The sequence below is a fragment of the Anolis sagrei genome, chromosome 2 (assembly GCF_037176765.1).
Source record: "Anolis sagrei isolate rAnoSag1 chromosome 2, rAnoSag1.mat, whole genome shotgun sequence".
NCBI lineage: Eukaryota > Metazoa > Chordata > Lepidosauria > Squamata > Dactyloidae > Anolis > Anolis sagrei.
The window spans coordinates 180091644-180119522 of NC_090022.1; the positions used below are offsets into that span (position 1 = coordinate 180091644).

The 27879-nt window shown below is 38.6% G+C and overlaps 1 protein-coding gene across 1 annotated transcript; it reads right to left on the reverse strand.

Moving 5' to 3' along the window:
- On the reverse strand, positions 1–27879 carry NOL11 (nucleolar protein 11). Its single transcript, XM_060763085.2, has 18 exons — positions 27715–27879; positions 23744–23857; positions 22601–22657; positions 21156–21301; positions 20658–20715; positions 19691–19832; positions 18565–18762; positions 17457–17533; positions 16228–16351; positions 14093–14184; positions 11905–11970; positions 9462–9646; positions 9142–9267; positions 7493–7720; positions 4772–4850; positions 4006–4098; positions 2144–2251; positions 1–150 (listed from the first exon to the last, which is right to left on the reverse strand). Exons 1-18 carry the CDS (start codon positions 27844–27846, stop codon positions 37–39), a joined length of 2139 nt encoding a protein of 712 aa, XP_060619068.2. The 5' UTR covers positions 27847–27879; the 3' UTR covers positions 1–36.

A 27879-nucleotide genomic window follows, 5' to 3' on the forward strand; every position in this document is an offset into this window, starting at 1 on the left:
TGGGTTTATAACTATTTTATGGCAAATGTATCAATTTCAAACAAGTTTCAGAACTTCAATGGAATATAAGCCTCCATCTTTTGGTCGGTTAATCCTCTTTAACTCTTTCAGGCTTGCTTCAATCTTGTTCAGATCGGAGTAAAAACGTGCCTGAGAAGAAAAATAAGGAGTCAAGGGGTGGACTGCAAATAATGGCAAAAGTAACTGTTTTTACCATCATGAGAAAAAAAAGAGACAGTATGCAGTAAACTAGAAAAAAGTTAACTTTTTTTTGGTTAGGGGAAGACAACTTGGTAGCATCATCTAAAATACGGGTCCTCAAACTACAGCCCGTGGGCCACATGCAGCCTGCAAAGGGTATTTATCCAGCCTGCTGAGGAGGAGGCCTCCCTCTCAGTGGAATCAGGCTTGGCTCTGCTAATGCAGAGCTCCTTCTTTTCTTTCTGTCTCCCCCTCATGCTCTCTCTTTCTCCACATTTCAGTCTCTCCCCTTTTCCCTTTTTCTTTCTTCTCCTTTCTCCCTTCTCCTTTTCTCCCTCTTTTCTCTCTCCCTTTCTCCTCCTCTTCTTTTTATATCCCTTTCTTCTTTTTCTTCTTCCTCAGAGGAGGTGGAGGTGGGTCTGGAGCGACGCGGCTACTGTGTGGAAGAGCAGATGCAAGAGAATTCCTTGCCTCCGCTCTTCCAGAAAAGATACAGAGCTGTGTAGCCAACAGGCAGTCCCAAAGCCTCCCCTTGCCACTCAGCCCTCCCTCCACCTCTACCTATGCGCAGGGCTCATGGAGCCCCTGCAAAGCCCCCCCCCCCAAGTTAAACAGGAAGGGGAGAGTGGGGTGGTAGAAACGCCAGCCTCCTGGACAAAACATGGGGTTCCTTTTCTTCCCCTATTTGTCCTCTGCTTCTGTTCGGCAAATCCAGGCGCCTGCTGTGAAAACAGCCAGTAGGTAGGCTGTTAGGAATTGTGGGAACTGAAGCCCAAAACACAAGGAGGGCCCAAGTTGGCCCATGCCTGCCTTAAAGAATACCAATGATATTTAATCCTGTTGTAATGTTTCATATATTTATAGATTTGAAATTGTATTGAAATGTAAGCTGCTTTGGCCCATTTCACACAGCTGTATAAAATCCACACTGAACTGGTTTATATGGCAGTGTGGACTTTGATAATGCACTTCAAAGCAGGTATTGTGGATTATCTATCTTGATATTCTGGGTTAAATGGCTGTGTGGAAGGTCCCTTTGAGGACCCTTCCAGACAGGCCCTATATCCCAGGATCTGATTTCTAGGGACTCATATAATCCAGTGTAAACTCATATAATCCAGTTTAAAGAAGAAAACCTGTGATCAGATCCTGGGATATAGGGTCTGTCTTTGGAAGTTCCCAAAGTCTCCTTGTTGAGACAAAAAGCAGTGTATAAATAAACATAATAATAATAAAGTCCTTTTCTTCTGATCGCCTGCTTTGGTCAAACCTTCCCTCCTGGAATCACACTCTGTAGCCAAATTGGAGAACAAAAATCTGTTCTTGGTTTGAAAGTGTTATTCCCTGTTTAATTGTGCGGCTCTTACTTTGAAAGTAGTAGTTCCCTGCTGTTATATTAAGACTGTTACCCATGCTGCAACAAGCTTGAAGTCAAAATCTAATTAATTTGTAATCAGAAATAAATATTTCATAATATATAATTACATATTGTTTTTTGTGATTAATCATTATGCTTTATGTTCAGTTTGTAACAATGAAAATACATCCTGCATATCAGATATTTATATTATGATAAGAAGCAATTTGTTCACATTTTCAACAAACACAAAAGTGTGGAAGTAAATATAAAACTCTCTTGAGCCTTGATGGGAGAGCAAACAGCTAATTACTCCCCTTAGAGGGCATTTGTGGCCAACTTTTTTTTACAAATGTATTGAATGTTTTGTCTTATATGTTGGAAACTGCCTGGAGTCACTTTGGGGAGATAGGGCGGTATACAAATAAATTATTATTATTATTATTATTATTATTATTATTATTATTATTTTCACTTCAAGGGACCTCAAGAAACTGCCCTGTGGGGTCATATGCAGATTGTGGCTTCCCATTTGCCCTCCTATAATACATTTGCCCTCCTATAATCGAGAGCAAAATAACTTACTTGAGCTCTTACAAACTTGTGCAATGTATAAAGCAGTCTTCTTGTTTCTGGCAACATCACAACCACTGTAAAATGAGCATCCAGAAGGAGGTATATCCAGTCCATGATCTGAAAATGAAGTCAGTGCTGTTTTAAGTTAAGTGGAATGCAAGAATATTACATCCCAATGTTCTGTTTCTTTAAATGCAAGACTATCCAAGTATTTAGGAAGAGTTTTGTTGCAAGTATCCAGGCTTACAATTTTAGATTTAATACTGATGCTAACAATGTAATATTTGCTCAGACTTTCCTTTGAAAGCGCATATATTATGTGGGAAAAGGAGTGTTTTATTCAATTTAAATGTCATGTAAAAAGAGTCCTTCACGCCTACCAGCAGCACCCAAGCCTCTTCAGTATAGGCAATGTAATACATATTTCTAATTTGCAATCACTGTCCTGTCCCCACTAGAGACACATTCAAATAAGCACTAAAGCTCATATATTATTCACTGAATATTTTGGTTAGCACATATTTGACAGTCATAAGGGTAGCAAACCTAGATAGAACACAGGCAGCATCAACTATGGTTGCTGGAAAATAAATGGAAACATCTTAGAATATTTAAGCTATGCTTCCAGATTTTCATTAGCTTGAAGTGCATGGAACCTCACTTCAAGAGAGACCTGGTTCAGACATTTCTTTGGGGAAGGACGAGGATCACACTACAAGTGAAGTTGTGGGCAGGAGTTGGAGGAGGATATTTTGTTTTAAATATAATTTTAATTGTATGAATATTTTTATTGTATCTTAACTGTATTTTATAATAATAATAATAATAATAATAACTTTATTTGTATACTGCCGCCACCATTTCTCCAGAGGGACTCGGGGCGGCTCGCAGGATGCACTCAATAGTGCAACAGAATGCAAATACAACAAAATACAAAAAGGTAAAATTAATAACAATAAAATTAACTTGTATCCATAACACAAATATCTAATTATTTTAGTTGTTTATTTGCAATGTTTTTACATTTACTGAGTTGTTTCATGTTATTCTAAGCTGCCTTGAGTCCCCATGGGGAGAAAGGTGGGGTAAAAATATATGTAACAACAAGGTCAAGCAACTCATTATAAAAGCATAACATTGGAGGCAACAATTTAAAAAAAAACTTTCCTTTTTTTCAAATGTTCCTAATTTTTAAATTAACAAAATTATGTTCTGATTTTAATTTTAATGATGAAATAGAGCCACTGGGGAATATAAAAACCAAATTGAAAACAACAAAAAATATGGGGGTATATATGAAGTATAGCTTTTGCTCACAGGATTGTAAGGAGAAATGTATTTACATCCAGCTAAGCAGCCTTATAGACTAATTCAAAAATGGCTAATAACCACAGTCACTGTTTTGAACACTCATCACCATTAAGAATACAGACTGTTTTTGTACAAAACAATGAAAACACCAAAACATTTAAGTGCAAATAAATAAATAAAAGTGTAGAGCAAAAAAATAAATAAAATGAAACAGTGTCTGAAAATTTTCTACAGGTACAATGTATTGAGGAGTGGGGTAAAAGGTGGTCTCCCAATGTATTGAGACTGCTCTCCCCAATAAAATGTCTCCTGCTTTAAAAAAGGTTGGGGGGGGGGGTTAAACATAGGTAAACCCTATATTCTAGTTTGAAAAAGACTTCCCATTGCCTAAAACAGATGTGGTGGGGGAACAATCCTGGGTGTTGGAGATTTGGCCTTCAATCTGTCAGTTGTCCTCCTTGGATATAGAAGAATGCACATAGCTCCTTTCAGTGAGGAAAAAAAGGAGCAGACTTGCACAGACATATCCAAGAAAAAAATATTTTAATGACTTTTTTTACCTGATTTATGGTCACAGAAGATACGGTAGAAAAGTCTGTGGTAGCCTCTACACTGCATTTTATATATAGGTACTGCAAATATTGGAGAAACAACTAGGAAGAAAAAAACAAATTCAATCAGGCGGTTAAGTACATTGATAGTTTTGAAATATATTTCTATCAGCAAAAAAAATTCAGTTACTTACAACTACTCATCTCTTATTTCCCTTACACTAAACCCTAGCATATAGAAACATTACACAATGTTGAGTGTTTTCCAAGTAAAGGAAAACAGTAATACAAGGCAACACTGATTTCAGCTTCAGAGATCAGGAGATCTGTTTGAAATTTCTGAAAATTCCCAATCTAATAAGTACAATATTATACAGTAATTATACTCTGCTTCTTATTGATACATATTCTGTCTCAGGACTTGCATAAGAGCAATAGAGGAGAGCTTCATCTTATAAATACAGGTAAAGATTAACATAATAATTGAAGATTTTTAAAATATGCTGCCATTGGAGACTAAAAAGACCCTAGAGAACCAGTGAGAGATGAAATATTGTTACCTTTTCAAAGTAATAGGTTAAATGGGTTTAGCAATTCAAAATGACTACACTTATAAAGGCCATCACATGTTTTTTTCTGTTTAAATACATGGATAAGCTTTTGTGTAACTTGGTATTCTGAAAGGTCCAGTATGTTCAATGACAACTTCTACTAATACGTGGTTCAACAGTCACTGTACTGAGAAAACGTACTAGGGAAAGACACCAATACTTACTATGACTTGTTCAGCAGAGAGGTCTTTCAAATGAGGTAAAAGAAAGGTTTCGCTATATGCTGAACAAAGAATGGTATTTCTGCATAATATTCAGGTTCAATGGTCAAGGATCTGTATGTGTTAAGAGCTATATTCTATTCTGCCCTAAAAGAGTCCCCAAAACCAATAGTTGTGAAATAAAAGCATTTTAAAAGCATTAATATTAAAAACTGGATGGTGATGTTCCATTTTGCAAACAGGATTCCTTTTGGTTGTAGAGGAAACTAATTAAGCAACTGGATATGTAATTCCCAAATTCCTTGAACTCAGGAATACTGGTCACATTATAATCTCAATACTAGCTGCAGAGTAGCAAGGGAATAACTGTTATCGTATGTATTTTCATCTCACCTTTAAAACCAACTAATAGTAAAGTCCAGCACATTATACATGGCATGTCTTCCTTGAAAAAGAAATTATCAAAGGACTATAGTAATAATCTGGTGTTTTACCTGCTTGCATAAAGATACTGAGGAGGGTGCTAGTGTACATTCTCTGGGAGGGGATTCCAGAACCACTGAGAAGGCTTTCCCCCATATTCCCACTTAATGTTCCCAGAAGTGTGATGGGACAGATATGAAGGCCTTCACAGAAGAACTCAAAACAAGGACAGAGACATAAGGAAGAGTACAATTCCTGAAAGTACCTTCTAGTTCTGCAAGTAACCAATAGCAGTTCGAATTATCCCTGGAAATGGATGGCCAGCCAGTGGAGCTGTTTAAACAAAAGAAAAGTGTGCTCCCTGTAGACCAGTGGTTCTCAACCTATGGGTCCCCAGATGTTTTGATCTTCAACTCCCAAAAATCTTAACAGCTGGTAAACTGGCTGGGATTTCTGGGAGTTGTAGGCTAAAACACCTGGGGATCCACAGGTTGAGAAGTACTGCTGTTGACAGTTGAGGTAGGAATATAAAAGTCTAATAATAATAATAATAATAATAATAATCATAATACTTTATTTATACTCCACCACCATCTCCCCAAGGGGACTTGGGGTGGCTTACATGAGGCCAAGCCCAACAATATATCAGTAAAACAAGACAGCAAGCAAATAAAACACTACAATTAATATAACTGACATATAAGCAATAACACACAAAAATGTAAAACCTTATGGCCAGGCCAGATGTAATAGATTAAAATTTTAAAATAAACGCTGGGCGCGAACAGAGGTAGGATGTATCTAAGCAGGAGGGCTTTAAAGGATAATGTAGGGAGACCAACCCAACAGGTAGTTAAGGTGCTTCTGAGGACATTTGGCAGGGAATTGGTCAGAGCAGGGCATTGTTTCCTTTATTCAGTACACTGGAACAGCCACATTTTCAGGCTCCTCCTAAAGACTGCCAATGTGGGGGGTTGTCTGATATCCTTGGGGAGTGAGTTCCAGAATCGGAAACTATCTGAATCTGAAGATGCTCTTAGAGTAATGTTTACCAACCTTTTGATTTCTGAAGCCCTTTTAGAATCAATTTCTATGGCAGTGCCTCTTAGGTGTACTTTATGTCTTACAAGTTAATGGTGTTTAGAAGTAGTGTTAATGGAGCCCCCGGTGGCATAGAGGGTTAAAGCCCTGTGCCGGCAGGACTGAAGACTGACAGGTCGCAGGTTCGAATACGGGGAGAGCGTGGATGAGCTCCCTCTATCAGCTCCAGCTCCTCATGCGGGGACATGAGAGAAGCCTCTCACAAGGATGATAAAACATAAAAAAACAAACAAACAAACATCTGGGCGTCCCTGGACAATGTCCTTGCAGACGGCCAATTCTCTCACACCAGAAGCGACTTGCAGTTTCTCAAGTCGCTCCTGACATGACAGACAAAAAGAAAAAAGAAAAAAAAAGAAAAAAGGAGTAGTTACAAGGGGAGGAAAAGGGAATAAATACTAAGGTTTACTGTTTTTAATGTTGATGCGGTCAATAGACTATTCAATAAACTTTGGAAAAAAAACTAAGGGAATGTAAAGTAAAGAGATATCTAGTTTTCTTATTTTGATTATACTTTTTGTTTCTTATTCTTTAATTTTATTCAATCTTTATTTATTTTATTTTCCTGAAGCAGCTCATGGGAAGTGCACATGGAGCTCTTAGGTCTTTGTGGAGCACAGGTTAGAAACCGCTGTGCTTGAGGATATTCACCACAAGATACAAAGAAGGAATATTTCCCTAAAAGCACTCCTCTGGAATTGCAATGGGTATGCAAACCTAGATGTTCTGGGCTGTAATTCCCATCATGCCTGACCACTGCCCATGTCAGCAGATGGAAGTTAGATCCTGAACACCTGCATCTGTCCTAGAAATAAGATTTTAAACCTATATCAAGGAATAGTACTAATGCTGCTCAAAACTGCCATGCTATATAGAACTTGGGATATCAACTAATTGCCAAAGTGAGAAGGAAACTTTCGTAAGTATAAGTTCCATTGTAGGAATGCTTGGTTCGGTCTTAAGTTGACCATGTAGTACTATCAATACCAATACTTGTTAAATCACAGGGGAATCGTGCAAGTACTGTGCTAGACACACACAGAAAGAGAATGCATTTGAAGATCATCTTTTTTCCTTGCTCGCTCTAATCAAGGACAACTCAGAATCTGCAGATAAAAAGAAAAATCCTGGTTTCCCTTTTCTTTTGTAATTCAAATCAGCAATGTTTCACATTTTTTTTCTTTGCTTGACAAAGGATACAGTAAACTTGCTTTATGTGGTCCCACAGGGCACATTTCTTTTGTTTCTTTTACTGAAGACTTCTGTGGCAGCTGTGCATCACAGCCATCATCATCCAGGGGCTCAGAACTGAAGCCATTCTGTGTAATTTTAGATTGTTTTTCCATCTTATTGTTGTGCACAGTATGAACATGACATGCTAGAGAATCTAGGCTGACATTTGTTGCTTCAAGGCGGTCATCACCAATGCTGGAGAAAAAGTCAACAAACAGTAATGTACCTTCATTTAGTTAGATGAGTTTAAAACTAATCCTAACATTGGAATATTAAGTACAATTGCAAAAGACATATAGAAAACCGAAGCTGATCTTGCATATACTGTAAAGGTCTTACTATTCAACCTGTGTTGATAAATTTCTCATTGTAGGAAAAACAAAAATGTATTCTAGGAATGACTGAATATTTGGAGTACACTGAAAGCCTCCCTGCAATTACTGTGGTTAATTGGCTCTTCTTGATTTCAAAAATCAAGCCTTGTCTATAATAATAATAATCATCATCATCTTTATTTATACCCTGCCACCATCTCCCCAATGGGGACTCGGAGCGGCTTACATGGGGCCAAGCCCAGGACAACATGTTACAGCAAAATAAAATCAAAACATAAACAACAAGCAATATAATCAAAATTACATTGAAGAAGAAGAAAAAGTAAAAACACAGTAACAAAATAACATTCCAATAAACACAATCACGATAACAGTAGGCGGGACACATGTACAGGATGAAATGATTAAAAGACTCTAATGAGATAAAAATAGGGGCAGGTTATTTGCAGGGAGCTCATAAAAACACACAGGGTTGTGAAACTAAACTAAGAATAATCTACAGTCTGAACATGGAAAATCCCTGGGGATGTGTAAAATATTATGTGGACAAAAGAGAAAGTTTGAAAGATGATATAGTCTCTTAAATGGAGATCGTGTCATTAAATGGTATTATCTGTTGGCTAGAATATTGGAGACCAAATTACTTATTATGAATAGCATTCATATATAGGCAGTCTCCGAGTTACAAACATTATACTTACATACAACTCATAGTTAAGAACAGGGGTGAGACAACAGGAAGTGAGAGAAATCTATCCCTTGGAATGGAAAGTCATTCCTGTAAGAGTTCTTATTATGAGAAAACGGTGTCTCCACTGGAACTTATAATCAATCCTTGTTTCCACAACAAGCCAATTTTTTTCAAAATCCAATTCTCACTGGGACAGAAAGTAAGGTCAGATCTTTGGAACAGGGGCACAGACAGTAAAACAAACACCACAGGGGTGTTAACCCTTCCTTATGTTAACCAAAGTTTCTATCTATCTATCCATCTAGCCAGAGTTACACTTAAAATATATCTCCTTTGACTTACATACAAATGCATCTTAAGAACAAACCTACAGAACCTATCTTGTTTGTAACTTGGGGCCTTCCGTATACAATAAATTAATGGAAAAGTATATGGCATTTCCACTACATGCCAAAGTAGTCATCTAGGTTCAAGGCACAAGATGGCATCTTTTAAGTCTTGAACAGATTAAATATTTTCAAAAACATTTTATTTTAATTCTTGAATTAAAAACCAAATTAGAATTGCAGGTAGAATGGCTGTAGCCTCACCTCAGGAAAGTCCGCAGACAAGCACAAATCACTGCTTCAGGGATGTCAGGAAACTGCTGTAGGCACAGCTGTAACAAGTGTACATCTGTTTTCTCCAAGGCAACCGCCATTAAGTCAGGGCACAAACTAGGACACAAAACAAGCAGTTACTCCACAGATAGATGCATACAAACTGAATACAAACTCCTTGCCACACAACAAACATGAGAGAAATTGCTGGGAGCACCAGGCTGAATAAGAAACTAACTTCTGATAAGCATCACTTCCAAACATATGCCTAGTTTTTTCGTATTTATGAGAACTGATGAAGCATCTGTCACCTGTAAGAGAGGCCTTGTGTTTGGACCAGTTGCACCAGGCAATCCCGAGGAAAAAATGATGGTTCTGCTTTACACCTGTTCACAAGAGCAGACACTACATAGCCAATCGATGCTTGAAATTCAGGTGTCTGAGCACTGGACAAAAAGGCCATCACCGTATTTTCTACTATATTCTGAGAAGCATCCTGAAAAAGATAATTTTAGTCAGTAATTTCATAATTATTTACATCAACAACACACTCAAATTACTAATATAGCATATTATTCAGTTACATGACTCTTAGAGGTCACATAAAGGTTAATAAAGCCTTGACCTATAAAGCCCTAAACGACTCCGGCCCAGTTTACCTTCCGAACGGATTCTCCCCTATGAACCATCAAGGTTACTAAGATCTTCCGGAGGGGCCCTGCTCTCGGTCCTACCATCTTCGAAATCACGTCTGGTGGGAACGAGGGACAGGGCCTTCTTGGTGATGGCCCCTTGGCTTTGGAATTCCTTCCCACCAGATTAGATCTGCTCCTTCCCTCCTGACTTTTAGAAGGCTAACAAAAACCTGGCTTTGGAATATAGCATTCGATGATTGAGTCAATAACCCTTGTCCACATGGAAGGATGGCGATGAATTGGGACTGTATTTGACGACTTGGCTTGTGTAACATGATGATGTTTTTATTGTATTTTATATTTTAATGTATAATGATGATGCACTGTGCTGTTTTTATATTACTGTATATGAACACATGTTGTGAACCGGCCTGAGTCCCTCCTCGGAGGTAAGAAGACCGGTATATAAAACTTCTAAATAAATAAACTGTATATGCATTGTTTTTGAAACACCTGTAATGGCACTATATTTCTCTAATATTGGCAGATAAGCAGGCCAGCCCTGTTAGTACTTAGATGGGAGACCACACAATTTCGGAGGAAGGAACAGAAAAACACTCCCGGAGTATTCTTTGTCTAAGAAAACCCTATAAAATCCAAGGGGCTGCTGCCAGTTGAAATTTGATTTGAATGCACATAAACATACACATGTGCTCCAGCTGCCACCACAGAAAAAGCATTTTCTCTTCTAAAAAGACATCTACCACTTGCAGGTTTTCAGAAGTATTTATAGTAGCAAATATAAATATGAAAAAAGTTGTTTATAAACTCATTAATTCAATCAACAAAATGTCTAATTGTACATACAATACCAGATTACTATCCAACTTCCCTAAACAAAAAGATTCTGCCCAATTTTGCTCCATTTTCCCTTCTCTTGGAGTCAAGAGGGTCCTGTAGAGAGTCTTTTCAAGATCTGTATTTGCACAGTTTATCTGCATTTTGGCGGGACAAGGAACATGTCCTTCTCAGGATCTCTTCCACTAAGCCAGGGGTGTCAAATTCATTTTCACATAGGGCCACAACAGCCTTATGGTTGCCTTCAAATGGAAAGTTGTAACTGTAAGACTGTATACATGTAACTATGTTGCCCTGGCATTGAAAGCGTAGCAGACTACATAACATGACGTGACGGACTGGATTCAGATTGCAAGCCCTGTATTTGATTTTTGTGCACTAAGCATTAGCAGGATCTCAGTTTTATGCAGTTATATTTGTTGACTTCAAATACATAAACACAACACAATAATATTGGATTTAATATCAAAATGTTAATTTGAACTGCAACTGATCTGCAGGTATAAACATTTACATTTGCTGCATTTATCACGACAAGGTTCTCCTCTTTCCATATGCTCTACATTGGAAAAAAGCATCATGAGGACAGAAAACTACCTGGAGAGGGAGAAATAACAAAATGCACAAAGGGATGTATTTGTTTACCTGTGTGGGTAAAATTTTATTATCCAGTTTTGATTTTGCTGACCACTATTCAGATATAACTAATTTAAAAAGCCATATAATACACTAAACAACATTTTGTTAACTTGCTAAAATTAATTCAGGCAATGAAATTTAGTTTCTTTCAAATTACCCCAAAATGGAAAGAAACTGCGAATGATGATTTTTAGCTCTTGTTTTAAAGCCAATCTAGACCAGGCCTTTGGGTAATCTGGCAGACAGACAAAGGACAATGATGACTAGAACTGGATAGGATTATGACAATGCGGAATGAACTTACGGATTTTGAGCTTGGCAAACGTTGATCACTAGATTGGTTTTTATTAGTTGTACTTATTACTGGATTGTTTTATAATTGTTGCTGCTATGTATTTTATCTTACTATGTGTATCGCTGGCATCGAATTGTGCCTTTTGTAAGCCGCCCTGAGTCCCCCTTCGAGGGTTGAGAAGGGCGGGGTAGAAATAACCGAAATAAATAAAAATAAATAATAAATCTAAAAATTGTAAAAAAAAGCCAGCAAGCAAGAAAAAACTACCCCTCAAATTAGGCATATAACACTCTCCTTGCTTTACTAAGAATTTCAAAATGCGTTTACCTTGATTCTTAAAAGAAGTTGTTCAACTGTGAGTTTCTCCAGCGGAGCGCTTTTTCTTGATCGTAACTGTAAAAATAAACATACAAAGTTTGTATGTGGCAGGCTGGATTCAGATCATAGGCCCTGTGGGACCACAAAAAACAAGTTTACTATATCCTTTGTCAAGCAAAGAAAAATGGTAAAAATTGCTGATTTGAATTACAAAAGAAAAGGGAAACCAGGATTTTTCTTTTTATCTGCAGATACTGAATTGTCCTTGATTAGAGCAAGCGAGTGAAAAAGATAATCTTCAAATGTATTCTCTTTGTGTGTGTCTCTAATGCTCAGTACTGAGGGTACAGAACAGCAGAAATCACCACCTCCCTCTTGTAGCATTCTCTCTTGATTCTTGTTTTTTTTTAAAGAACCCTACAACTGCTATCAAAGGTGAAGAAGCAGACCTAGAATATATCTACACTGTAGTTAATGCAGTTTGATTCAACTCACTATTATCAAACTTGGGAGTTGTAGTGTGGTGAAGTAGCAGCCCTCTGGAAGATCTAGTAAAACTACAAGTTTCAGGATTCCATAGCTCTGAGCCATGGCAGTCAAAGTGCTATCAAACAGTGTGTGTGTGTATGTATGTGTAAATATAAATGTAAGTTTCGTTTGTGGGATTAACATAACTCAAAAACTACTGGACTAATTGACACCAAATTTGGACAGCATACGCCTAACAACCCAATGAGTGATCATCACCCCATACCCCCAAAAAACAGTGAAAGGGACTTTAAAACACAATAATGATAAAACAAGGTACAGCACATGCATGAAAATGTCCCATTGGCCACGCCCCCTCCTGCATGAGGGGAAAAAAACAAACAGCCGTAGGGAGCGTTGAATACTCCAGTGGGCTGGGCAAGAAGGCCCTTGGCTTCCCCAGGCCCCCAATTTGGTGTCTCTCCCTCCTCTTTCCCACTCATCACCTCCACAGGGCCCCTTTCTTCCTTGACTTTGGGCCTACCCACCCCCACCACGCTGGGGCCTTGTGTGGCCCTCCTTACCTCCCCCCCCAGTCTTTGTCCTCTCTTTGTTGGCCCCACTAAACACAGACTCCTACTTCTCTTCCCACTGGTGAGGTGCGCGGGTGGCTGCTCCATGCAGGCGCCGTTCGCCAGACTTCGCCTTCCCTTGCATGGGCACCCACATGAAGGGAGCTTTGCAGCCCTCAGCCTTGCTGGGCCCGACAGGGGAGATAGGCATTTTTCGAAGTGGGCCTTGCTCACCCACACTGGCCCCTTCTTTCTGCCGCAGCCACAGGGTGCCTTTCATGTGACCCTGCCTACGTACCCTCCCAGGCGGGAAGGCACCATGCAGCCATGGCAGAAAGGGGCGGGGTTGTGTGTGTGTGTATGTGTATGTGTATATGTGTGTGTGTGTGTGTATATATATATATATAAAATACTCTGTTTGTTTAGAATGACATCATAACTCAAAAACCGCTAGACAAATTGCCACCAAATTTGGCTACAACACACCTACTAACCCAAGGAGTGACCATCACTAAAAAAAATGATATTGTCATTTGGGAGTTGTGGTTGCTGGGATTTATAGTTAACCTACAATCAAAGAGCATTCTGTACCTCACCAATGATAGAATTGGGCCAAACTTCCCACACAAAACCCCCATGACCAACAAAAAACAATGTGTTTTCGGTGGTCTTTGGCGACCCTCCTGACACCTCCTCGCAACCCCCCTGGGGATTCTGATCTCGAGGTTGAGAAATGCTGCGTTAAGGCCGTCCAGTCCAACTCCCTTCACCAGGGCAAGAAAACATAATCAAAGCCCTCCTGACAAAGAGCCATCCAGCCATAGGTATAGATAGATATATATGATTCACACACACACACACACACACACACACACGACAGATATATATCAGAGATTTGAAAGGGACCCCTAAAGAAGGAGAATTCTACGTTGCATGTTCCAGAGTAGGCAAACCAGACAATCTCTACCTCAACACTGACAAAGAAACAACAAGAAATACTGTTTACCTACAAGCAGAAATAATTTACATATTTTAGAAACCAACACTTTCTTATTACTTTATTTTCTAGATCACCAGACTTCGCCACAGCAACGCTTGGCAGGGGATGTTGTGTGTGTGTGTGTGAGCACACACATATAGGTTGAGACCATACATACCTTCCTCTTAGAAGATACATGCTGATCCAGCTGCACATCTATCGTATCATTTTCCTGAAGCATATTCCAATTCACAGAGACAGATTTCATTCCTGGAAACAAAAATACACCAAAAAATTACCTCAAAAGGGTACAGTGTGCTTCATATGTGTATTTCCTCAAAAAAGTAATTTCTGTAAGTTGAACTTATGGAAATCTAGTTGTGGAATCAATGTGGTACAGCATGTGCCTTCAAATCACCTATCAACCTACCATGATCTCATGAATTGTTCTTAGGGTTCACTTCAGCAAGGAATACTTAAGGGTATTTCATCAGTTTCCTGCTCTTAAATATAGCCTAAAGCACTTGGCATTCTTTGGCAAATTCTCGTCCAAATACAATCCAGGGTTGACCCTGCTATTGATGTTTCCTCTAATTAAGTGTTCCTTATCTGTTATAAAATCATATCGGGGACAGCATGAGTGCTGATTCTGTTATTTTAGAAAGCTTTACTTATTGTGTGTATTTCTTGGATTTGAATGAAATTTGAACACAAACTGAGGCCAGGTTTACACTTAAAATGCTATTGAAATGCTATTGCAGTGCAATATGCAATAAGCAGTGCAATATTTATATGAACTGCAAGAAAAAGTATTTCTCAGGTACACAAACTCTTCCATATCTTCTTTGACTCCTTAGTTAACCATACAAACTAGATCAAGTTAAAGATTGTTTAATAGCTACATTTATTCACACCTTCCTCATACACATTCCTTACATCTGTCACCCCTTACCTCATACACCTTCCTTACATCTGTCACTCTCTTCCAGTGCATGCCCCAATCTACACTCAGGTTGTAGATTCTATTCTCTAAGGACCTGGCTTTTATTTACTCCGTAAATCTTCTCACACTAAGTACAGGTACATATCAATCAACAAAGTTGATGTGTTCCTGGGTATTACCAGAGGCAGAAATAACATGGAAAGAACAGAGTTTGAAGAACATCTTCAATGTGTTTTAGCAAATGTTTTATTTAGAACTGAAGATATTTATTATTGTGTGCCTTCAAACAATTTCTGACTTATGGCAAACTTGTTGGGGAGGCGGGGTTCTTAGCAAGATTTGTTCATAGGGTTGCCTTTGTAAAATGAAGCATCTAGGATAGGTTAATAAAAAATTAATTTAAAAACCCACTTGGAATCTTCTACAGACTACTTCAATGCTTCCTCCAAAATGTATTTAGGGATTTTTAAAACCAGCCTCCACTTGTCTAATACTGTAATTTCTGTTTTGATGGCCAAACCTATAGACGTATGCCTGTCTAACACACTTCTTGCAATTATTGAGACATGTCTGCTCTCCTGTTATCTCTCCATGTTGCTATTCACAAATGCCCAGGAAAGGATTCTGAAGGCATCAGCTGTTCACCTGAGGCACAAAAAGTTATGCCTGGATCAAATACAGCCAAATCTTGCTTTTTTCTATGCTCAAGCTTTATTGCATTACTATAGACATGCTTATGCAACCCAACACCAAAAGCTTGTGTTTCTTTAGTCTGCTTTCAAGACAATGATGCTGGGGGAAAAGGAAAGAAAAAGGAAGAGGGGCAGACCAGGGCAAGATGAATGGATGGTATCCTTGAAGTGACTGGCTTGACTTTGAAAGAACTGGGGGTGGCCAGAACCGACAGGGAGCTCTGGCGTGGGCTGGTCCATGAGGTCATGAAGAGTCAGAAGTGACTGAATGGATAAACAACAACAGTCTGCTTTCACCACCCTCTCAATGCTGATCAACTCTCTATACACTGAGGACAAGAAACCAAGGGAGACTGAGAGGGCATGAAAAGCTGGGAAAAAAAGACGTTTCCTTCTCAGATTCTTTGTTATCTCAGGTATGTCTATAATTTTGGGGTTATTCAAATTAACCGAACAAAACTTCCCACCTGATGACAAGGAAACATTGCACTTGGCCAGACAGAACACAAGAAACAAGCAAGAAAGATTTCTCATCTGTATTTCAACCAAAAAGTAGAAGCAAGTGGACCTGAGAAAAAAACCTTGTTGTTTATCCCATCACATCACGTACTAAAATGAAGCCCATTGTCTTAGTGGCTCAATATATAATATTTAGAAATGTTTTCATTTAGTTCTTACCTGAGATTTGTGTATCTTTGATTTTCCCAATAGCAGCAGCTAAGGATGAGGCTTCACACTTATACAGAATCACTCTTAACTCTTTACCATGTGTTACAAAGAGTTTGTCTCCATAGCACCAGCACTAAGGAAATAAATGAATCCATATTTAATGAGCGGGCAATGAATTAATGGACTCATACCACCATCATATATAGTCTCTAGAATACCACAGAACTCTTGAGATTTCTAATTTCAATAGTATGTTAAGTTTTTCCCTCATCTGATTGATGAATACCCCAGTTTTGTTGAAAAAACTGAGGTGGGACGCACATTTTCCCAATTCCTGTTAAATGTATGGATGGTTAATTGCATGCCTGGCTCCTTAAATATGGCCACAGATCAGATCCTACAACTATAACAAAGAGATATGTAAGAACTTTGAAGAATCCAGGCATCTCTGTTCAGTGCACAACGTCTGGGTGTCAAGACAACACCAGATGCTTACTGAGGACACAAGGACATATGGTAATAAATTTCCCTCACCTAAGCATACCCTTGCTCTTTCCACTATTGCTGTTCATGACTGCTACTAGAACTGGTTAGCAATAATCTCAAAGGTAAAGGATGTTTTCCTTGATGACAAAAATGATGAGGTGGGAAACGTCAAGGGCTGCCAGGCCTTCTCAACATATGGCTCGCTAGGTGTTTTGGCCTCCAAGTCTCAGAAGCCCTAGCCAACTTGTTCAAAAATCAGGAATTATATGAATAGATCTCCAAAACACAGGCCTGCTATAGACTTCTTAGGCTAGATAAGCCATTCTCATTAAGTTCTAAGAAGAAGCAAGCCTCTGTGACTGATGAGTGAATTATGTACATGTTCTTGAGCAGTCACACTTTTGAAAAGCTGTAAGAAGCTCTTCAAGCAACAGCTATCAACTGCCATGGAACCATTCCAGATAGTGGAAATCAGTATTTCCTCAGTTCTAAGATGCACTTTCCCCCTATAAAAACATCTCTAAAAATGGGGTGCATATTCGAATAGCTATATTTTATGTATTTTTAGTGGTGGTCCGGAATTAGGGTGCATTTTACAATTGATTTTGTCTTCCAATTGAAGAAATATTGTATTCGAATTCTAGTATTGAACTTATTTAAGAAGGTATTTTCATACATTCCATATCCTCTGTGCAAATGTTTCTGTGAACAACTTGCTTGCGAAAATGAAAAAAAAAAACCCCATAACTTACTTGACCAATGGTTCCATGTGGCAATTCTTTTGAAGCCTGCAATGTCTGGAACTTTATATTCCATATGGAAAAGCAATCTGAAAGGGGGAGAGGGGAGTGAAAGGGAGGGGGGGGGGGGAGAGAGAGAACCATTACTTTTGTACATAGTATAATCTTAAATTAAAACATCACATGGAAGTGTATGCACAGCACTTTGATAATATACCCATAAAAGAATTAGTACATGATCTTCCCCCTGGCAATTATTGCTTTGCCTCACATCAATATTTTGCTTTAATTATTAATCTGCAAGAATACAGTTAAAAAAGTATTTTCTAAAAAATGAAGTGGATCACTCTTGCTGTGTATAATTCAACAACTGAACTATCAGTACAGTATCTTTTTATTAACTTTGATTAGGTCTTCCTCTTCTACCACTTTGTTACTTAGATTTTGAGCCCTCAGCCAGTGATTTGTTATTTACTTTTCATACTGTAAATAAAACATCTGAATTCAGGTACGTAAGCAATATTATTATGTTTTTAAAAACATTCTTAGATATTTCTTTCTGCTTTAGAGACAACAGATTCCTTCAAACTACCGTATACTCGAGTATAAGCCGACCCGAATATAAGCTGAGGCACCTAATTTTACCACAAAAAAGTGGGAAAACGGATTGACTCGAATATAAGCCGAGGGTGGGAAATGCAGCAGCTACTGGTAAACTCCAAAATAAAAATAGATATCAATAAAATTGCATTAATTGAGGCATCAGTAGGTTAAATGTTTTTGAATAAAACTTTAAGATAAGACTGTCCTCTGTTTAAAGCATTATTCTAACCTTCTTCAGTGTAAATGCGTTTACATATCATTCCAATAATAATAGAGTAAAATAATAAATGTAATAATAATAATAATAAAGAATAAAATAATAAATGTAATAATAATAGAGTAAAATGATTAATGTAATAATAATAATAATAATAATAATAATAATAGAGTAAAATAATAAAAAACCTTGACTCGAGTGTAAGCCGAGGGAGACTTTTTCAGCCTAAAAAAAGGACTGAAAAACTAGGCTTATACTCGAGTATATACAGTATTTTAATGTCACGGGATAATTCCTTACCTTTAACATTATTGTCTGGGGAATCCAGGCTTCCTGTTACAGCAATATGGTCTTTATCAAGAATTGCAATTGAAGTCCCTTTTAGAATACTGCCAGATATTACAAGTCTGACCAGAAGTGACATTGACAGAACATGTTCTTCTTCAGAGACACTTGGTGATAGTGGCACCAGAACCTTAAACACACAGCCATTTGAATCTACATAAAAGCATCAAGTTTCATGGTGGTTAACAAAAACATGAAATACAAATTGGGATCCATAAAATATATTACTCCGACATAAAGCAAAGAGGCATAGCTTCAAAGATATGGTTATCCCCTTCTTTTTCACTAGCTGTTTCCTTGAAGACTTTATTTAACACAATTACTACTACTGCCAAATGATGTTGCTTTCGTTCTCCCTAGAAACTATTCTGTTTAGACCCCATAATTCAATCTTTAGAGACAACACTCCCACTACTATTTTAAATATTTTTAAGATCATGAAGCTGAGAATGGGCTTCAACTTTCAGGGCCCTTCCACACAGCCAGACTATCAAGGTAGAAAATCCCACAATATCTATTTTAAATTGGGTTATCTGAGTCCACACTGCCAGATATTCCAGCTCAAAGCAGAAAAGGTGGGATATTATTCAGTTGTGTGGAAGGGGCCTCAGTTTCTAATATGGCAATGTTCTTCAGGCCTATTACAGAAATAAACACGCTCTATAGGCATAAAGCATGTGCTCACGCATAATGATAGCAGTTTCTAAACTATAGCTGGAAACAAACCAAAGTACAACCCTTATACACAATGTGCAAATGAAATGGTTAACAATACCATTTTAAAATAGAGCATTTTTATATTCACACACATCTGTATGTGCATGTTTATGTGCTGATTGCATTTTCTTTCTACATTTGAAAGGAGTGGGAGGAAGGGAAAGAGGCAGTATATATTTCAGTGCTGAGCCTTAATGACACATTTTTATTTATCCTTTCCTAAGAGCTAGATGAAACTATACAATTAGAATCTACTATCTACTGCTATACCTGTAATTTATGCAAAATTAAATACAGGATGGGTCAAAAGAAATGTTATGCTTTTTAATCTGCATTTCTATCAAAGCAGGGCTTGAATACTTACACAAGCAAAGGAGTGTAATAACTTTGTTATTCAAATGTCCAGCAAAGCTCAGCGGTGTAGATGATTCACTCCCTGTTTCAAGTTTAAACTTCTGATGGACACATGTATTACACTGCTGAATGTATAGGAAGTAATTCCCATTCTGAAGGGGAAAAAGGTTTTGTTTTTATTTCCCAGAGAACAATTCTCATAGAATCATAGAATCAAAGAGTTGGAAGAGACCTCATGGGCCATCCAGTCCAACCCCCTGCCAAGAAGCAGGAATATTGCATTCAAATCACCCCTCAGTAAAATAACATCACAGTGAGACAGAAGGCATTTAGTCTGAGGGTGGGGGGAAGAGGGGTTAGGCTGAATATTAGTGCAGATGAAGCAGTGAGATGGAAGAAAGTGAAGAGAATAAAATATGAAAACCAGCAAGATGATAATAATAAGAAAACTGACTACTATAAAGCATTCTGAACAACTTGAGAGAAATCTACTGGAGCACATATTCTGGCCAGAAAAGCATAAACAGTTATCAAAAGACATGGAGTATATAGACACTATGAACATCTAATCTACTGACTAACAGTGCATCTACACTAAGACTTAATGCATTTTGACCCCATTTTAACTGCTATGGCTAAATGATATTGAATCCTGGAATTGTAGTTTTACAAAGTATTCAGCTTTCTCTGCCAAAGAGTGCCGGTTCCTCATCAAACTACAAATCCCAAAAAATCATTGCAATGAGCCATGGATGTTAAAGTGGTGTTGAACTGCATTAATTATGCAGTGCAGATTAACTCTAGGATGACTAACTCTTGAGATTCAGTAACAGCACACTTATGTTCAATATTAGAATGATGGTATCAATTGCAAATAGACACAAGAGGCATTTAAAACATTCATCTGTGAATTATTATTTGCAAATAAAAATTCAGACTCTTATATTGTAATTAATTTTATAAATTTTAACACTCACCTGCTCAGTAATAAATGTCAGGACAGGTTGTTCAACTCCCATGAAAACATTACTCCATCTAAAAAGTTATATGATTATTATCACACAGTTTTAAACTTTTGCAAAAAAAATTACTGAATACATTTTCTGAAGTTCTAAATGCCCAGCCACTCCACCATAACTGCTAACAAAAGAACTAGACTAATTCAAACATATGAAATAAAAACCCTATGTTTTATTCCATCCTTTTTTTACAATCAATCTTTATCCACACCACTACTTCAAAGTATCACATCTAATAAAAAACAAATTATGTTCAATGAAGGAACATAAATAAGGAAATTAAAACAGAATTACAAAGATACACAGCCATGTGTGATTCACAATAATAACCCCTCAATTCCCAGCAGTTTTGGAACTAGAGTGGGATAAGATGGCAGGAATTTGGGCAGATTAAGTATTAAAACGACTTCTGAATGACTCCTAAATTAGAACATTAGCACAGACTGCAGCACTGACCTAATAACTTCATCTGAAATGATATTTTCAACTTCTTGCTGAGGTGCAGCTAGCAAAGTATCCAAACTCCTCACACCACCACCCTTGAACAGGACCAGGGGTTCAATATGAGGCAGAGAATGGATCCGATAAACACTGGCTGATAACTGGAAAAAAAAGTGTTGTCATTTCTTCTCAAATGCAAACTGCACAACAAAGGGTAACAAAGCCTACATATCTTTGTACTGTATCCTATTAACAGTGTACTATGTTTTCCCAAAGGCAATTGCTTCTGAGTATCAATGGGGGCACCTGAATAAATTGCAGCTCAATTCCTGTTGTAAGGCTAACTAGATTTACATAAAACACATGCCATTTTCTCCTAAAATCTGAAAGAGTGACATTTAAAATGGGTAGAAACACTTTGCTATATTTTACCTGGCCTAACATCAACAAAAGAAAAAGAAATCTCCTTTAGCCAATTGAAGATTGCGGATGTGTATTGTAATGATTTATGTTACAATTGTTTTAATTGCCCTATACTTGTCTCGTGATGTTTTGTATTGATGTTGCTCACCGCTTTGAGTCGCCTGAGGGCTGAGAAAAGCGGTATATAAATAAAGTAAATAATAAATAAATAAATAAGAGGGTGAGTATTTACTTTATTCCATTTTTTTTGACTGAGCAGGAACTGAAATGATTTTTCAGTTTTTAAAAATTATGTCAGAAGTGACTTGAGAAACTGCAAGTCACTTCTGGCGTGAGAGAATTGGCCATCTGCAAAGACGTTGCCCAGGGGATGCACGGATGTGTTACCATCCTGTGGGAGGTTTCTCTCATGTCCCTGCATGGCAAGCTGGAGCTGACAGAGGGGAGCTCACCCTGTCTTGCGAATCTCAATCATCAACCTTCAGGTCAACAGATCAGCTGGCACAAGGGTTTAAGCCATTGCACCAAAGCGGCTCCTATTTTTCAGTTTTTTATTTATTGGAATACGCCCGAACTCTCCATGAATGGGATTTTCCACTGGAGAAGGCATTTTAACTGCTTCCTCTGTTGCCCCTTCACTCATTCTGGGTGCTCCAGAGGATTCTAGGCTCCCCAGTGCTGTATTCCAGGGGACAAATCATTCAAAGTCCTTTGCTTCTTCCAGTATCAATTCTCCATAAATTTTGATCAGTCTTCCACAAACTTGAGAAGTTATATTTCTCATTCTCTCATCTTTTACTCCCTTGTCACCACAAGCTCTTTCAAAAGCACAGTCTTGTTCCATTTATAATATTCTGGAAATCTTTTTACATCAGGGCGAGGAAACCATGGCATTTAGTATATCTGGGAAACAAACTGGAAGTTAATCCCTGTTTCCTTAATTCCATGTAATACAACTCTAACTCCCAAGCCCTTTGACTTTCTTTCTCTCTTAAATTCAGTTACCTTTATTAGTCATAAAAATTATCAACACTTACTGTGGCTTTAAAGACTTTGTCCAAGTTCGTATCAGCCTCCTTCCATATCTGTAAAATCTTTAAAACAAAAAGAGGTAGTTTTGGAAAGCGGAAATTGTCTATTTAATAAATATTACTCTCAAAGTCTGGACAGAAAGAAATTATTCATGATGAGAATCTAACAGTAGCCTAGCACAATACTTCTCAAGCCATCTGATGTGAGGATCAACATTTTTTTTCTCCTCAATGTGCCAGGGACCATATTTGTACACAGTGACTACAAATGTATTTTTCTAGGGTAGAAATTCACCAGGAAACTATAGATTGTGGGTCACCATTTTGAATAGTACTTGTGTAGTACAGAAAAAAGGATAGGATGAGGACCCCTCCACACAGGGCTATATCCCAGAATATCAAGACAGAATATCCCATATTATCTGAGTGTGGACTCAGATAACCCAGTTCAAAGCAGATATTGTGGGATTTTTGCCTTGATATTCTGGGATATAGGGCTATGTGGAAGGGCCCTGAATCTACAAAACATCTGTATTGCTGTAAATTAAATTTCTGCTGCTAAAGCAATGACCTAATCCATATGTAACATACAAAGTACAGTCATAAAACCCCAAAAGAAATGGGACAGGAAAAAGGGAAGGGAGACATCTCTGCATTTCCCTCTTTAGCATTTCCCCTTGCACTGATGTTTGTGTTTAAAAACCTCATCTTCAGGAGATAAGATTTACAATCCAGTACTAAATTATGTTGATTTCAATGAAAATGTATTATGCAATAAGCTGATTTCAATAGAGGCATTCAACTCCATCTTTACTTCTGAGTTAGTTACTTGCAATAAGGTCCATTTATCTCCTGAAAATATGAACAGGATCTCATTACCCCGTACCAGCATATATTTGGGCAATAGATAGTTTAATCATAGTTAATTTTTAGCTGCCATTGCTTTTCAAGGAGAACAGAGCCCCACTGCTATTGTCCAAGAACTAAAACTGACTGCAATAATCCCGATTAGATTCAATAATACAAAATAAAACAGTCACATTCATGAGTGGATGATAGCAACCACACAATTTTCAGAACATTTGTGCCATTTTCTTTGACATTCCCACACAATTCCAGTTAGCTTCTTATGTCAGTAACAAAACATACCTTGTCATTGTGAACAATAACAAATTCCTTTGTTTCATAATTGCACACAGCTGGACATGTAATTTTTTGGCCTTGTTTGACGGACCAGCAACCCAATGGTTTTTGATCTGAAACCTTTAAAAAGTCAAAATTATCAGTTATTACTAAGCTAATATATCAGCATAAAATAACGTAGTAAGGAACATGGTAACTTCCACTTGTTGTGCAACTGAAAAAATTGGAACCATTTATTCTGAGTACACAAACTACTTACAGTTTTACCAAGACTACAGACATTCAGCAAGTCCAGTTGCTTCTATTCCTAATGAATTGCCAGCAAACTGTATTGCTCTGTATATTCTTTGGTTCTTAAAGCACGTTTTCAAACCAAATTTGGCTCTTAAAGTGGACTTTAAATATTGTTTGAATAACACATAGATAAATTACATTAGCAGAAATTATAATGCAAACACCTCATAAACAGAAATAGGTGAAGCATCCCTTATCCAAAATGATCCACTTAGGAGGCTGAGGCAGTGATACCTACACTTTCTGATGGCCCAATGTTCACACACTGTGCCAAGATTAAAAATATTGCATATAAACCACATTCAGGCTGTGTTTATAACGTTTACAACCCTGCCAATTTTAATCATAAATTTTAAACCCACACCTTGTGTTCATTATATTTTAATGTTCATTCTGCATATTTTAATACAGGCAGTCCCGGGGTTACAAATTATTGACTTAAGCCCCTTCCACACAGCTCTATGAAATCCACATTGAACTGGATTACATGGCAGTGTGGGCTCAGATAATCCAGCTCACAGCAGATATTGTGGATTATCTGCCTTGATATTCTGGGTTACATGGCTGTGTGGAAGGTCTCTTACAAATGACTCCTAGTTAAGATTGGGGATGAGACAACAGGAATTGTCAGCAAAACAAACACCACAGAGATATTAACCCTTCTCTATGCTACCCAAAGCCTCTATCTATCTATCTATCGCTGGAGTTAGACATAAAAAGTACCTGTTCTGATTTACATACAAATTCAACGTAAGCACAAACCTACAGAACCTATCTTGTTCATAACTTGGGGACTGCCTGGCTATACATTTTAATATGTGTATTTTATATAATGGTGGCATGTTTATAGATACATTGTAACCTGTCTTGAGGCACAAGGAGAAACGGGTAAGAAATAAAATTATTATTATTATTCATATAAAGCAGGGGTTCTCAAACTGTTGGAGGACCAGATTATAATTTGGAAAAAAAATGAATCCCTATGCACACTGCACATATCTTATTTGCGGTGCAAAAAACCCTCCACTTAAAACAATACAATAATTAAAATGAAGAACAGTTTTAACAAATATAAACTTATTAATATTTCAATGGGAAGTGTGGGCCTACTTTTGGCTGCTGAGATAAGGTTGTTGTTGTTGTTGTTGTTGTGTGGTTTCAAGTCGTTTCAGACTTAGGTTGACCCTGAATGAGGGCCAGGTAAATGACCCTCGGGCCTTAGTTTGAGGACTCCTGATATAAAGCATACATGAATGTGGTGTTCAGATTTTGGTTGCATCTCCAAGAATCTATCTACACTACAGCATGAATGCAATTTGATAGCTTTTTTTAACTGCCATGGGATCATCACCATTGGTAATCATTTGTATTCGAGTAGGATGGCTGTCCAAGCTTAGGGTCTTGGTATTAGATCTATAGGTAACTGTGGAGACCTACTCTTGATTCACATGTTCTTCCACCGTGAGGACATCGATTTTTAGATGGAAGGCAGTCCCAGTCAGTGTTGGCTTGACGTGTCGTCCTCTTGACGCGTTTTTCCCTTTTGTCCTCCATTTCTATCGCTTCAAATTCCACAACACTGTTGGTAACAACTGACCTCTAGTTAGAGCACTCCAGGGCCAGAGCTTCCCAATTCTCAGTGTCTATGCCACAGTTTTTAAGGCTTGCTTTAAGCTTGAGGCCTTAGTTCCTTTTGTCCGCGAAAGCAGCAATTCTTTTTTCTGCACTAGCATCACACCCATCATCCATGGGACTGCTCGCTAGTCTACCACAGGTGTGGATTTCACAGTGACCACGCTGAAAAAAGTAAGGTTGCTTACCTGTAACCATGTTTCTTCGAGTGGTCAACTGTGAAATTCACACAACCCGCCCATCCTCCCCGCACTCCGTCATGCCTTCTATCTCTGACTGTCTTTCGCAGAACGGAACTAAGGCCTCAGACCCTGCTGCCTGGCTTTATTACTGGAGTGGATGGGCAGGGCTGGAGTCTCTGATTTGGCAAAAGCTTTTCAATAAGGATCCAAATCAGTTGTGTGGATGCAGGAGATACTACATGTTTGAATTTCATAGTTGACCACTTGAAGAAACATGGTTACAGGTAAGCTACTTTCCATCTGAACATTAGGAAGAACTTCCTGACTGTGAGAGCTGTTCAGCAGTGGAACTCTCTGCTCTGGAGTGTGGTGGAGGCTCCTTCTTTGAAGGCTTTTAAACAGAGGCTGGATGGCCATCTGTCAGGGTTGCTTTGAATGCAATGTTCCTGCTTCTTGCCAGGGGGTTGGACTGGATGGCCCATGACGTCTCTTCCAACTCTATGATTCTAAAGTCCATAGCATTCGCTGGCTACAACTCCCAGGATCCTGTAACTAAGCCGTGGCAGTCAAAGTGGTATCAAGCTGCATTCATTCTGCAGTGTGCATGCACCCCCTAAGCCAGTGTTTCTTAACCTGGGGGTCGGGACCCCTGAGGGGGTCGCAAGGGGGTGTCAGAGGGGTTGCCAAAGACCATAAGAAAATACAGTATTTTCTGATGGTCATGGAGATTCCATGTGGGAAGTTTGAGCCAATTCTATCGTTGGTGGAGTTCAGAATGTTCTTTGATTGTAATGAACTATAAATTCCAGCAACTACAACTCCAAAATGTCAAGATCTATTTTCCCCAGACTCCACCAGTGTTCACATTTGGGCATATTGAGTATTCATGCCAAGTTTGGTCCAGATCCACCATTGCATGAGTCCACAGTGCTCTCTGGATATAGGTGAACTACAACTCCCAAACTCAAAGTCAATACCCATCAAACCCTTCCAGTGTTTTCCATTGGTCATGGGAGCCAAGTTTGGTTCAAATCCATCGCTGGTGGAGTTCAGAATGCTCTTTGATTATAAGTGAACTATAAATCCCAGGAACTACAACTCCCAAATTACAAAATAAATCTTCTCCCAACCCCACTAGAATTCACATTTGGGTGTATTGGGTATTTGTGCCCAGTTTGGTCCAGTGAATGAAAATGCATCCTGCATATCAGATATTTACATTATGATTTATAACAGTAGTAAAATGACTGCTATGAAGTAGCAACGAAAACAATATTATGATTGGGGGTCACCACAACAAGAGGGGTCACGACATTAGGAAGGATGAGAACTGCTGCCCTAAGCAGTGGTTCTCAACATGTGGGTCCCCTGGTGTTTTGGCCTACAACTCCCAGAAATCCCAGCCAGTTTACCAGTATGTTAGGATTTCTGGGAGTTGAAGGCCAAAACATCTGGGGGGTCTACTCATTAAGAGCCCTTCCTATTCTGTAACCCAGAATATCAAGGCCGAAAATGTCACAATATCTGCTTTGATCTGGGTTATTTGAGTCCGCGCTGCTATATATTCCAGTTCAAAGCAGATAATGTGGGATTTTATAATGTGAAGAAGGGGCCTAAGGATGTGGCATTCCGAATTCGAAGCCCTTGTAGTCCAAAGAGATAGTCAATCCGATTTAACTCCAAACATAGCAGCACACATGAGAGAGAAAGGAAGGAGAGGGGGAAAAAGGCCCATTCTGTCCCTCTTGCCTCTGAGGCGCCTCGCGCAGCAGGCAGCACGCGCCTCACTAGAGGGCCTCGCGAGCTACAGCCACTGCCATTGGGAGCTCCGTTGCCACGCAACCGTTGGCGGAGCCGCCCCCCTCTTACCTTATAAAGCGTCACCGTTCGGGCCCGGTCCGTGAGCAGTACCCGGTCGGCGTCGGGTTCCAGGCCCAAGGGGGCTTGCGGCGGAGCCCCGGGTAAGGGACACAACGTGAACTCTTCACCGAAGGCCGCCATTTTGGAAGCCGCGCGAGAACATCTGCGAGAAAA

Bases quoted from the DNA above. Each gene is read 5' to 3' on its own strand.
- NOL11 (XM_060763085.2), bottom strand. From the start codon at position 27,846: ATGGCGGCCTTCGGTGAAGAGTTCACGTTGTGTCCCTTACCCGGGGCT. The intron at 4,851-7,492 runs GTATCCTTTGTC...AATATTATGCAG, and splicing joins CCACATAAAGCAAGTTTACT to AAATACCATTCTTTGTTCAG. The intron at 4,099-4,771 runs GTAAGTATTGGT...TTTTCTTCCTAG, and splicing joins TCTCTGCTGAACAAGTCATA to TTGTTTCTCCAATATTTGCA.